Source organism: Chamaea fasciata, unplaced genomic scaffold (genome assembly GCF_029207755.1).
Source record: "Chamaea fasciata isolate MVZ Bird 193981 ecotype frontalis unplaced genomic scaffold, bChaFas1.0.hap1 SCAF_2, whole genome shotgun sequence".
NCBI classification, from domain to species: domain Eukaryota; kingdom Metazoa; phylum Chordata; class Aves; order Passeriformes; family Sylviidae; genus Chamaea; species Chamaea fasciata.
The window spans coordinates 26,472,326-26,486,494 of NW_027094087.1; the positions used below are offsets into that span (position 1 = coordinate 26,472,326).

The 14,169-nt window shown below is 42.6% G+C and overlaps 1 protein-coding gene across 1 annotated transcript in view; it reads left to right on the top strand.

Annotated features, from left to right (window-relative positions):
• The window catches only part of TEAD4 (TEA domain transcription factor 4), a 37,213-nt gene extending 24,272 nt beyond the window's left edge, over positions 1–12,941 (top strand). Inside the window, exons 8-11 of the mRNA XM_066175354.1 lie at positions 158–331; positions 8,530–8,670; positions 9,878–10,030; positions 12,685–12,941. Coding sequence (XP_066031451.1) covers positions 158–331; positions 8,530–8,670; positions 9,878–10,030; positions 12,685–12,798 — 582 coding nt within the window. The 3' untranslated portion in view covers positions 12,799–12,941. The remainder of the gene's footprint in view (positions 1–157; positions 332–8,529; positions 8,671–9,877; positions 10,031–12,684) is intronic.
• Positions 12,942–14,169: the final 1,228 nt, after the last annotated feature.

Sequence of the window (14,169 nt, forward strand, 5' to 3'; positions counted from 1 at the left end):
AGCAGAGATATTTCTATTGATTTCTTCTGCTCTTTTAGAAAATGCTATCAAATCTTCATTGACTTCCAGTAGTCTTCTGTGAAGGACAATGGATGTTCAGTATGTACTGAATGGTACTGAACAATTTTCTAATTCCACGTTTTCCCTCTTTTTGCAGTATAACAAACACCTGTTTGTGCACATTGGGCAGTCAAGCCCCAGCTACAATGACCCCTACCTCGAGGCAGTGGATATCCGGCAGATCTATGACAAGTTCCCTGAGAAGAAAGGGGGCCTGAAGGAGCTCTTTGAAAGGGGGCCAGCTAATGCTTTCTTCCTTGTCAAATTCTGGGTAAGAGAAGGGCCCTTTGTAGGGTACCCTTTTGCTATGAAGTTTCTTACTTTAAAATCTGTGACCTCACTGGCTGTTAGACAACTGCTGCCTCCCAGCAAACTTTTCCCTGTGTAGGTGTAGTGGTTTCACATTCATCAATTTCTGTTTCAAAAATTAGTGTAGTGGTTTGAGTGCCTACTAGAATTATTTACTCTTTTTCTGCTGTGAGATAGGATTAGGAGAGAAGCAAAGCAGGCTCAAATCTTAAAAGGGTATAAAGACAGGTTTGTTATTAACAAAACTATAAGAGGAAAAAATGAATAAGAATCAGAATAAAACCTTCAAAACACTTCCCCTCTCCCCCCAGGTTTCCTTTCTTATCTCACGGACAGTGTATAGAAACAAAATTGGGGACTCTAGGTCAGTTTACCACTTATAAAATAATCTTTCATCAGTTCATTTAGACAGAGGAGTCTCTTTTAGTCTGCCATGGAACCTGTGTAGTCCAGAGGCATATCCCATATTTAATTGGATTATCAGGCTGTCAACATTCAAAGCCAGTCACTAATTGGTTTTTGCCACAGCTTTCTTCAATCAGTGCAAAACCAGCCCAGTAGGCAACTTAATACAGCCACAACTGTTACTTTTCTTGACCCTGCAAGATCTTTCCTTGACCCCACAAGGCACACTTTCTGGCCTGCAGCAAGATGTATCGTTCACATTGTCCATCTGTAGAGTTGTTCTTGACTACTGTCTGCAGATTTGCTAATGGTGACTTGGACCCTCTAGAATTTCTTATCTATGTATAAGTAAAGAATTCAGAGGAAATTATTCTCTGCATACTCTGATGAAATTCACTTCTGTCAGTGTTGTGTAACTCCTCAGTCAAAAGCAATACTTTTCCCATCTCTTCTGCCACTGTAGCTGCATTTTGTGTTATCCAAGTACTAATAATTTACAGATGCATACTTAGTGCTGGCAGAGCAAAAGATAAGAGAAACATATAATGAAATTGGGTTATGCTTATAATATATTACTGAAAGGACTTCTGGTAAATTGGCAGAAATCAGCCTGGCTAAAGCTTATTCACTCAATTTGGATTTTTGTGATTTAACTGAAATTTGGAAAAACTGTGCCATTGTGCTTCAAGGTACAAACAAAATAGCTTTGGTGATCGATATTATCGTAGGAATTATGAAATTAAGAATAATAGTAGCTCTGGGCAGTTGTACAGTAGATCGTTAAAGGAATGTTTAATGGGATTTGGAAACTTTCACCTTGAGTTTACAACATAATACAACCTCAGGTCAGAGTGAGATGATAAAAAATGAGCTTTTATATCTCATTCCCTTCATACAAAGTGGCTCTAGAAAGCCTCCTGACTGGTGCTTTCAGAAGGAAGAGTTAAGTGCCTTGAGATACAACTTCCCAGCTGTCCCAAGCCTAGCCTTTCCAGAAATAAGCTGGAGAATGTTGGCTGGGAGTCTTCTTCTCCAGTGCCTGTGCTTAGAGTGTTGCTGATCATTTTTGGGGACACGTAATTTTATTACCTGGAGTCTCTGTGCTACTGAGCTGGGCCCTTCATGGGATTAGCTCCTGGCAAAGTACAACAAAACCCGCTTGGAGTGCTCAAAACAAAAGGTGAAAGATCAGCTCTGTTCTGGCTGGGAGAGAAAACAGCACCTTGCTAAGAAGCTTATCCTTTGACAGGGCACCTTTTGAAAGGTATTGATTACCTTTTGTGCTTTAGAAGTTTCAAGAACCAAAAGGAAGAGCTTAGAGGGAGATGTTACATAGAGAGAATGAAACACTTTGAACTCCTTAACTTGAAGAGAGAGAAATCATGAAATTGTGATCTGGTGCAACTGATTTTATTTATCAAAATGGACAGTGTGCTGTTCTGGTTTTGTGGTTCAGTTTGGGGATTGTGACAACTTGATTTTTAGTATCAGAAATGCAAATGTAGCCTATGCACCATGTCAGCCCAACCTCTATCAGGGTTTTGAAAGATTTAGATGGTGGCATGTCATCAAGTTGGGCTCTTTCTGTTCCCATGTGGGGTGTCTGGTGTTCAGAGGGTATCAGCTCACTGGAATTTGGCGTGATTAAAGAGATGTGACATAGGATTCGAAACATCTTTACTCCAATGTGTGCACAATATTGTGGGGCTCTGCAACTCTATACTTATAAGGACAGAAATATTTCTGGGCTTGGTTTAATACTTTGACTGTCTGATTCTTTTTTTGGTACCCTTGCATTGTTGAATCCCATCTGGAGTTAACACGATGTTTTATTGGTGACAACATTACAGCTTGTCACTTAGAAATAGTCAAAGTTTACAAGTCAAGTCATTAGTTAAATGGAAGCTTCTAAGACTTCTAAGAAGCAAGTAAATAAACAAACACTTTTCACAGATAAGGCAATATGATTAAAAACAGAAAAGGAAGAAAATTAGGTTTCAGCAGAAATTTTTATATCCCTCTGCATTTTCTTACTTTTGTAGCAGTATGTGCTAGGGTGCTTTTTCATTTTGCTGCCTGATAGCTCTGGACAACTATATAAATACAGTGTTGATGTTCAAAGATGTATTGGATAAAGCAATTACTACACCGTTGAATTTATAGCATCATTTTTAGGATAAAATGGTGAGTAGAACTAAATACTTGAAGGGATGTTTTGAGACATGAAGATATGATTGATTTTTCAGCGGTTCTCAGTTGAAGTTGTGGTTGCAGGAGACAAAGACTTAAAAAAATCCCAAGGAATGAGTAAGTTGGGGTTGTGTATCTGCAGTTTTAGGCTTGAAGAACCTGAGGCATGAACCTGCCATTGCTCCAGTAACCACTGAATATAGTAGATGAGCTGTTATGTTCCAGAGGCCTGACTCTAAACACCAGGGTTGAGGTTTCTTGACCTCAGTAGTAGCACTGAGGATCTAGAATGACTGACAAAAAGATGTTCACGTTAGTTCAAAGATGCTTTAAATGATCTATACAATAGCTAAGAGTTAAAAGTTGATGAGTTTGAAACATAAGCAGTGTTGCAGTGTGCAATTCTTCCTTGATTTTGGCATTGGAAATTTGGTACAATGAACTGTTTTTGGGACTTGGCTTGGCAAGTTGTGTATGACATCTGTGTGACATTTCTCTGTGCTCCAAGTGCATTCTAGCACACGACAATGAATGTGAGACATCAGCCTCCCAACACATGGGCAGTGGCAGCCCTGCTCTTTTCCAGGCTAATATTATCTCTGCCACCTGTTCCTTGCTTCTCCCCATGAACTCCTCCTATATGGATCGTTATTAATAGTTTGGGGAAGAGGCGTTCTCAGGGCTTTGCACACTAGTAGAATGGTGCACTTGCATCTTGGAGCTTTCAGAAGTTGTGAGACTCTACATGGAAGACAGAAGGAAAATGACAAACCAGGAATTCAGGACAGGTAGTACTTTGCACAGAGCAGCCATCTGCAGAGACATGAATCGGGGGAATTTCTTGAGAGCCCTGTGAAGAATGTATGTAGTAATTTCTTCTTGGTGATAGGCAGTAAAAGCACTGAGCATCTTCTTTCAGCTAAATGGAATATAGTTTTGTGGGAAAGTGCTGAAGGGGTGGGCTGGAAACTTCTGTCCTGCACTTGGCTTCTCTCCTGTCACAAGCAAATCCAGTCAAAACAGCAGCAGTGCAAATTGCCCTCAGCACCCTGCCTTGCCCACTGGATGCCTTCCATCATAAAACTGCCTGGAGAGCAAGGAACGGCAATTTGGTCTCCACATCCATTCTGTTCTGGGTACTCCTGAGGCAGCAAACAAGACAGCAGCTATAAACAGAATTTTATGATTTTTGTACACATTAATTTCACCTGCCTTCACCAGCACCACCTCCAGTTGCTGCCTTATGTAAGGGGACTCTGCCAATGGCACTTCTTCCACCAAGGTTGTCCTCCACAGTGTTCAACAGTGTAGAGATTATTAGCAGCAAAAGGCAGATTGAAAGTCTGGATTGCTGAGGAATTCTCAAAGAATCTTTCCCAGAGATGGAGGGGAGAGAGGAGCATATTAACTGGTGGAGGGCTACTATGCTCTTCCTGGAACAAATCCCTTCTCTTCCATCTAGAAATCTTGTCTTGTAGGTAATGAAATATTCTGCTTACTTCTCTGGAAAGGAGGAAATCTCAGATGTTTCCCCCCAAGCAGGCAGATTCACTCTTGCATCCGAATATGTGAATATCTGAGATGTCCTGTATATCACAGGTATCTCAGTGATTGTAGTTTCAGAATGTTTGGAAGTCATCAGGCAAGGTATGGATAAGTGTGTCATCTGTGCAGAGCTTGCACAGCAAGTTGAACACATCCCAGACACATCAGATTTCTGCTATGCCAGAGTGTGCACAGGTTTTTGCATCTGGAACTCCTTGGACAGAAAGCAAGAACCCTGACTTTTTCAGATAAAGTAGTATGGTCCAGCTGGCGGCTCATTACTCAGATTTAGCTGGTAAAATGCCTTGTTTATTTGATCTTCTACCTTTGCCTGTAAAAGAGACGGAGAACAGCTGTTTGAATGCTGGACACCACCCAACAGCCTGAATGCTGCTGCAGCTGCCCCCACAGTCCCACCCTGTTCCAGCAGTGCTAAGTTGGAGCCTGGGGGGGCCAGGCAGCTCAGCCCCCTCAGTGAGACTTTCCTAAATCCTGCCTATGTCTCCTTTGGCTGCCTAGGACGGAGTAAGGAATGTATTTAAGACTCATCTCATTTGCTGTTGGACATACTAGGGCATTTGCCAGAGAGGAGTTGAGGCACCTGGGTTCCAGTCACATCCAGTTACATATTAAAAAATTTTGTGCATTCCCAAACTATAAAGTGAAGATTAGCCCTCCTGCTTGATGGAGTTCGGGGAAGATGAATTTCCTTTGAATCATAGTCACTATTTTTCCCTTGCATCTTTGCAGGGTGGAATGTACTGGACACAGTAAATCAGACTCTGCTCACCTCAGGTGCTCGCTCCAGCACTGGATGTGCTTTCACACAACGTTTTCTTTAGAGAAGCAATGTAGTCCTGATGGTCTAGGTGTTGTGAGGTGCTCGTAGGAATCTAGGCATGAAGGCTATAGTGTTTTTAGATGTTAAGCTAAATGCAGTAGTTTCGGTCATTATGGTCTTGTCCTCGTGCGATCCTGAGAAGTTTAATTACATCCTTTCATGAATTACCCCAGTGTCCAGTTGACATTTAGAAGTTAATTTGGCTATGGCAGATTACAGTGTTCTTCCTCAATTTTCTGCCTTGTCTCCCTTCAGGAGGTAATCATCTCCACAGCAGGGAAAGCTAAGAGATTCGAGTTCCACTCCTGAGTTGTTCCTCGGTCTTGTATTCATGTTCACCATTGCTATTTTCAGTTCACAAGTATAAACCAGGTTGCACATATTTCAAGAGCAGATACATGTGTGCTAAATAATCTCTGGTACAGGGGCAGTGCCTTCCTTGAGAAGGTGGGAACCAGCAGCTGTAAATAAGTGAAAAAGTTGTAACTCCAAGGCCAACAGTGTCTGGGGTGCTCCAGCTCCATTCTCCTGCAAACATGAATGAAGCCCTCAGAAAACTGCTACTGTCATTCCTTAGAGTTGCTGAAATTCCATCTATGTATGTTTATGAGATCTGCAAAGGTGACAGGAGGTGGGTACACAGCTCTTGGTGACTGATCACTCCATGTCTGACCATCCTAGACCATAATATGGGACAAGCTTTAGAATAAAAAGTGCAGTGTAAATTTGAGGGAATCCCAACATGATTCCACTGCTCCACTGCAACGGGGCTTCCAGGAACCTGATTGTACATAATGTCACTGAATGGTGATGACTCCTTAATTCAAACAGTATTACCATAGGTTTGCCATTAATGTTGATTAATTAGATGTTAATTGGCTGGGAATTTCTAGTCTGGCCTTCTGATGGGAGGCTTATCAAACTGTGGATGCACCTAGAGTGGCTTCCTAGGGCTAGTGAAGCTTTTCTCATGAAGTGGAACTAGCACCTTTCTGCTTTGCCTCGTATTGAGTGCATTTATTTTTTAATTTTACCAGTGAGTCTGTTGGAGAATGTAACCGTAACTTTACTAGTGAGACCCTGACAATGTTTGTGTGGTTCTGCAATGAGAGCCTCTGCTGTGTTTATGTAGCAGTGGCGTGACCAAGCCTCTGTAGCCTTGACCCTTTGTTCTTTCTGACTCAGTGGGACAATTTCTTTGGAAGAGCGGAATCGAGTCCATACATTGTGTTTATCATTCCCAAGGGAAATAGCTGAAAAATATTTTGAAGGACTCCTAGTCTAGTTCCTCTCTGGACAAGGGAAGAAATGAATCATTATTCAGACAGTTGGAGTGTGGGTGAAATAAACAATACAGTTAGTTGCATTGACATGGAAGTGAGGATTACAGTATTAAAGTACAGTATTACAGCAATTTAATAAAAACCTAAACCAGAATGGAGTAATACAACTATTCTCTAACACAGGTACATTTGTGGTACAAAAAAAGTAGCTGCATAACTACAGTTATTTAATACCAAGCAAATACGGTGTGTTCCTCTTGGTTACCTTTCAGCATGGCCATAATAATTCACTAGAATAAACTGTTCTACCTTCTGCTATTCCTGTGGCTGCCCATCCTCCCAACATGCATTCTTTGTTTGAACACACACAAGTGTTCCTGAATCAGGCCAAGGAGCTGACCCCACTGAGAGCTAACTGAGCAATTCCTCAGTGAGCCTTGTAATACAGCTACAGAAATGTGTGTCAGTACAGCAGGAATGGGGAAGCAAAAACTGCTCTGAGAGAGAGGCTGCTCTCTCTAAAGTTCAGGACCAGCCTGGCGTCACCAAACTACAACTCTGAGGTTCAGTTTCTCAAGAGACTCAAGCCAACCCAAGTGTGTGTTGCTATGAAAACAGGCAATCTTTGTGCCCTCATCTTTTGTGGTGCCACAAAGGCAGCAGCAAGCTCATGTGTCTACAGAAGGGGAGAAAACTTGACTGTCACTTGCTAGACTGACCTAAACCTTTTGTAAAGTTGCTCCTTAAGACAACTAAACTAACAGTATTTATTATCTCATGGCAGATAAGAGACAAGTATTTTGCATGGCAAAGAAAGAGGGGCATTCATTATTGTGGTGGTCCAGTTCCACCACATTGCTTGTCCTTAGTGCTGCTCTAGATCTCAAATAAAAAACTCTTCACTGACATTGGTTAAGAACACCCTGCTAGAATGGCATCTAATGCTGTCCCAGTCACTGTGTGTCCACTGTAGCAGGAACACACTTTCTTCAGTTTCCCCTTCCCTTGGCTCAGCTGGAAGAATAAAATGCTCTGGAAAACCAATCCCTGCTTTTACGCTGACGTAAATTAGTGCCTGGGCTTGTGGAGCACAGAGAAGCTCTGCCCTTTCAGTTTTGAAGGGGAGGAAGTTGAGTTGGGCATTCCCACACACCCAAAATGTTTCTGGAGCTTAAGGGAACCGCCACTTATTTCATGACTGTGGTTGGAATGACCCCTGGTGGAAGCTTCAGACAGCCAGGATTTTTGGAGTTGCATCCCAACAGGAGGCTTTGGTTGGCCATCCTTAGGCACCCACGTTAGAAAACTGTGTCTGCTACTAGAGATGGGTTTAAATTCAGGTGTAACTGGGCTGTATCCATCAGTAACCTACATTCCATATGTTGCATCCTGTCTATTTACTTTTGTAGTACCTGAGCCTGATGTGTGTGTGTACTCACACATTCCTTTTTCCAGCTACATCTCTTTTCCCTTACCTGTGTTCCTAGGGTGGAAAAACTTTATTACTGTTGCTTTACCATTATTCCTTCCTTGGCGAGTCAGCCCAGTCAAGCCTGTCTGTTGCATTGCTCTGTCTCTGCAGTCTGCTCTCCACATGCTTTGTGAATACCTCCATGCCATGTCATATGCTTTTAATGTTAGGAGGACATTCCACCAGATTTCCCCAATGTATCTGCAAATCCACACCATTTTCTGAAGTGGAAGTAGGATTTTATTCAATACTCTTCAGGTTTCTCCCACTTGCTCAATGCACATTGGTCTGCTTAAGGAGCTGGGGACACTCCCAATACTTTACTATCTTGGCTATGCAAGCTAGTGGTGAGAAAATGCCACAACCACCTATTGATAACTATCTGTTTTTTTTTTTTTGTTTGTTTGTTCTTTTTTTTTTGGTAGGCTGATTTGAATACCAATATTGAAGATGAATCCAGATCTTTCTATGGTGTTTCCAGCCAGTATGAGAGCCCAGAAAACATGGTCATTACCTGTTCCACCAAAGTGTGTTCCTTTGGAAAGCAGGTGGTAGAGAAAGTAGAGGTAAGGAGCAGACACCTGGGTGCAAGGTTCCCTCTGGCTGCTGTTTTGTCACTTCAAGTATTTGCATCCTGCCTTTGTATCTCAAGGCAAAATACATCTCATGCTTCTTCTCAGGGAGATGGATGCCACAGACATAGGATCACTCAGCCTGCAAAATGGCCTTGTCTTAGGATTTCACTGAAGATCTGCTAGTATTTGCTACTTTCCCCTTAAATCTCAGTTTCTGAGGAGATGTAAATACGTACAACCCTTAGCTATAACGATTCTCTGGGTTTTTTGGGAAGCAAAGGAAAGCTAGTAAACATAGATATGTTTTGTAGTCCAGAAATGTGAAAACATAAAAGTAACACCTTGCTCTCATCTGTGTTTTTAAACAGATCATTTACAGATATAGCTATTAATTTGACTGTAATAATTTACAGACTATAGTCTTATGGTTTTATTAGACCTAGAGCTTATACACTTACAGCTTGAGCAACATGGGAACTGCAAATAACTGAGTTATGCATATAACTGGCACTGAAGAAATTATTTTTGATGCCACTTTCAGCTGCTAAGAGAGCTCATTTTGACATGCCTCCTGCTGCCCTGTTTCTCAAGGAACCTTGAAATGCAGAAGCATCTATGTGCAGAACACCAGCTGTTCTCAGGTCCATAGTCAGTTCAAGGTGCATCCTTCCCCAAAACCCATCTCCAGTCACATGACAGGCATGCCTGAAGCTGGATTAAGTATTTGCAGATGGGATAGAATGGCAGAAATTCTGTGTTCTCTCACACAGGTACCATAAGGCTTTATTTAGTCTTTTCTAGCTATAAGGCATCCTGAGTATATTAGTATTATCATTACTTCCTGGTCTTGCCAAAACAGTAATTAACTTCTTCAGTTTATTCACACCTGCTATTTTTCCATTAGAGATGCAGACTGTAGTGTAGGTGTCAATTGGTCTGTTCCTCTTAGTTGCCTTTCACAGTGCCTTGAGGGTTTACTGCTCAGAAGCTGGAACCCACTGTTCTAAAGAAAACAAGAAATCGAGCCAAAAAAATTGGAGGACGCAAAGGGACTGACTGGTGCAAAGTACTGTGGTCACTGTTCATGAAATTATTTAAAAGCACCACTGTAGTTTTTCTGTTCTGAGTCCCTTTTTGTGACAGTGTCACCGGTGTGCCATTGTAGCCCCACGTGCCCCTTCTGTGTTTTTCCTTGCAGACAGAGTATGCACGCTATGAAAACGGACACTATTCCTACCGCATCCACCGCTCCCCTCTCTGCGAATACATGATCAACTTCATCCATAAACTCAAGCACCTTCCTGAGAAGTACATGATGAACAGTGTGCTGGAGAACTTCACTATCTTACAGGTGGGAATTCCAGCCGTTTTCATAGCAACTTGGCAACATGTAAGCACCATGCAGGAGTTCACTGTTGAGACTCAAAGCAGATTTCCTTTTATAGCTCAGCATCTAATTGAACTTAGTGTCTTTCATGTGTATTGCACTTCAAGGCCATTTATGGAGCTCTAGAGATAGTTACTCATGCAGAGGAGCAGCAAAAGAATTTAAGAGACCTGAGTAAGAGAGAGATAAAAAGAAAAATAAAGGGACAGTTCATGAGGCAGAGAGACAAAGGAAGGAGAATGATGAAAAAGTCAGTGAAGGAAATGCTCATTCCACTATTTCACAAATATTGAGGTCCTTTCTGTGCCCTGGCCCTTTTTGCAAGGTAAAAAAAGGCACTGTTGTTTTATAGCCACAAAGTGGCTATAAAATTTTTCAGTGGGAAGACTTCTTCACTCTTAGGGGGGAAAGAAAGTAGTTTCCTCAGGATTATCCGGACCAGTACAGAATATGGAGACATGCAAAGGAAGGGGGATGTTGTGGGGAAGTTCTGTGACACCTTCTGAATCACTGCAGCCTCTGGATAGGTCAGGATTACAAGGCTATAGCAATTAGATTTGCATTAGTGTTATGTTAATCTGGGAGCCTTTCCAGGCTCAGGTGCAGCCTAAACTTGGGAAGAGGGCAGACAGCTTAAAAGGTGGAATTTTCTAGTGGACTGCATTCTGTGTTCACCTCTGTAAGAGGCATCACAGATCTCTGCCCAGAGAACGTGAGGCTGGGTAAGTAGAAGAGATGCTGGTGGCTGTATGAAAGGCTGGAAATCAAAGTGATTTTCATTCCATTCTCTGAAGAGCTTGGATAACTGCAGGCAACTCATTTCACTGCTCTGTGGCTCAGGCACATCAGCTATAAAACACAAGGTTAATAATATACGTCAGAGGACATGAAGAAGGTTACTCTTTCATGTTTGCATTAAGATCTTAAACATCTGGAAGAAATGAGGAGTATAAATGCTGAGAGTTCTTTTAGATGAGCAAAAGCATGAGAGGGCCAGAGACAGAGAGATGGAAAACCTGTGTGCTGTAATCCATACTGGAGAACATTGCAGCTGCCTTCTGCATGTTCCATTCCTCAGTCAGGCCAGCATTTCCTATAAATTCTCAGAAAAAAGCTGTCAGATAGTTATACTTCCTCAGGGGCTTTATGTTTTGAGAAATCTCATGTCCTTCCCTTATGTTCTGGCACTGAAGTCATGTCCCCTGTGGGTGCTGGCACACACTACCTTGCAGTCCTGTGAAAGATGAAAGTGCCGCTCCCTGAGCAGCAGCCTGAGCATTTCCCACTCCCCACCGGGGAGCTGAAAAATGCATAATGTAAGGGATGGTGGTAGTCCTCCGTTCCCACAAAACCTTTGAGGCAAGTCTAATTATATTTTTTTCTAGACCCTTTTATGACCTTAGATACCCCTCTAATCCCACAAGCATCATTCATCTTGCTTTGCACATTTCTCTGTGCAAGAGAACTCCCAAGATTTCAGAGCCCATTTTTCAGAAAAGGGCCCAGTGCCTTAGCACACGTGGATGTGTATAACTCACTACATCTTGCAGAAGAAAGGACTTTCAACTTCAAATTCAATCATGAAATAAGAAAACAGAATACACCAAAATCAGACTGCTAAAATTAATAAGCAAGTTTGAAGACAGCTATTTTCTTCCCGTTTTCACAAGAGCAATTGGGCCCTGGTACAGTTCAAGCCTCCAGTTGGAATAGTTTTGTTCTGCAGTTGAGATTGCACTACTGCTGATAACAATCTGTCTCCTCCAGCAGGAGAGAACTTTAGCAATGGCCCAAACTCAGGTGACAACAGTGTGCAAAGTTGTGCCGTGACAGAGAGAGGGAAGCTGAGCTAGGAGTTCTGAGAGCAATATTTCTCTTGTCTCTGTCATGTAGTGCATGCTGCAGAAACTAGGACAACACTGCTCCTTCACCATGCTGCTGACAGAGTCACGTTGTAGAGATGCTAAGGGTCCTGAGGGGCCATAGAAAAAAAATGGGAAAAAGGAGCTTCTGTAAGAATGCATGAGTATAGCAGCCATCCTTCTCCCAACATCTACAGTGTATGGAATGGGAGGTGTAATGGAGTCGAATCTGTAAGTCTCCTGTAAAAGGAGTTATACTCTATAATCCTCGTGTTCTGTGTCTACCATTGACAAGCAGGAGCAGATGAAAGAAAGCAACTGTCTGTGGTTGTGATATATCAATATATGTGTGAGCAGGAGTGGGTGTGCCACAGGAGGGGGCCTCTCTATACCCAACAAACAGAGCAAAACCAGCTTTCTTTTGTGAAACACCTTCCCTCTGCTGAAATCTGCAACACCAGGGGAGGGAAGTAGAGAACCTGGTGGACCTGCTTCCACTGATGTGATCACTGCTTGCTCACAGTGGACATTTCCACACAGTGGACTCTGCTCACCTCCCTGTCTCTTCACTGCATTGTGGTTCTGAGGCTGCAAAAGTGCTTTGGTGCGTGGGCCAAGCTGTGCATCGATCCTGCATTTCTCTGTCTTTGTCTATTACTGACTTTCTGCTTTATGTTAAATGTGTTGGAATATTTAAGCAGAGCAGTTACCAATAAGAGCAGTTGGCATTTCAGCTTCTTCTCCTTTTCTGTCTAGGTTGTGACAAACAGGGACACACAGGAGACCTTGCTGTGCATAGCATATGTTTTTGAAGTATCAACTAGTGACCACGGTGCCCAACATCACATCTACCGGCTGGTGAAGGACTAGAGACTCTCTGCCCTGAGTTGTCCTTGGAATGCATGTCTAAGAAAAAAAGTCTGTGCTTGAACAACCCCTGCCCCCCCCCCCCACCCCCCCCCAATACCAAACTGAAAAATAAACTGCAGATATTGTGTATTTTCAGAAAAGTACATCCGAGCTGGTTTGTGATTGATAGAGTGAAGTTTCCATCTCCAGGTTTGTGCAAATGGGAAAAAGACTTGGAGTCAAGGAAAAAGGCAAATGACTGCTTTAGGGTTCCACCACAATCAACATCCTGTGAAAAGCACTTCCCACAGTGCGCACCCAGGGTGTGATCACACACATAAAAGGAGTGTATGCACCTGAGCATACAGGTGGGGCAGTGGCAATGGCAGCAGCTTCCACGAGTCTGATCACATATGAACAGGTTGAAAATGTTTGTGCTACCCCTGGTCTGAGTGTGTGCACTCATACACATTCATTTAAAAGTCAACACATGCACAGATGGGATTACTATACATTTATATAATTGTCAGTTACATTTATATAGGTGTCACATGCTCATGTGCCTGTGTGTAGAGGTTGCACATATATCCTGCACAGCTGCCTGTCCACATCAGCAGTTGTGCAGTCACAGGCTCATTCAGCTTTGCTCTGTTAGAGGCTTGTTTCTTTTTCCCTCTCTTCCATGCATGACAGTGAGAGATCAATCTTTCTTTTGCATTTTAAATGAAGTTATGCTTAGAAAATTGGGTATGTTTAATCGTGTTGTCTTGTCCAGCAGATTTCCTCTATGTATCAAGTCTCATGACTTGACAGACTAAAATAATTCTTGCTGCTTTTGCTTCTGTTCTCCCTGCAAAGCTCAGTGAGCCAGTCTGTGCTCTTGTGCACCAGCAAAATAATTGTTTACAGAGGTCAAATTATTCCACCTGTTAGCTGCAGACAGTGAGGTGCACAAACATTGCACAGAATGTTTGGCAAGCAAACTGGAGGAAAAGAATGAGAGAGAAGAGTGAAAACAGCTTTGCATTCTGTGTTTCCATGGCCATCAAACGCAGCCTCTCTGCTTTACTTGTAAACTGAGGTGGTCTATTCAGGAGTCACTGAGAGGCAATAATCTTGGTTCCCACAATGCTGCTGATGTGGGGGAAAGATGCAGTCATTCATGTTGCTCTGAGGGAAGAAGTAGTTTGCATGATGCTCTGGCAGCTGTTGAACAGGAAATTTATTGGGAGGCCAGGCAGAGCCACACGGCCTGGACAATCAATTTAATGTGGAAGGGGGACTAATTGACTTCCTCATTAAGCAACTGCATGCCAGCTGATCTGTTGTAACTGTAAAAGTGTGGGTTTCCATTTGCGTGTGGGAGGTCCCTGACAGGGATGAGTCTTCACC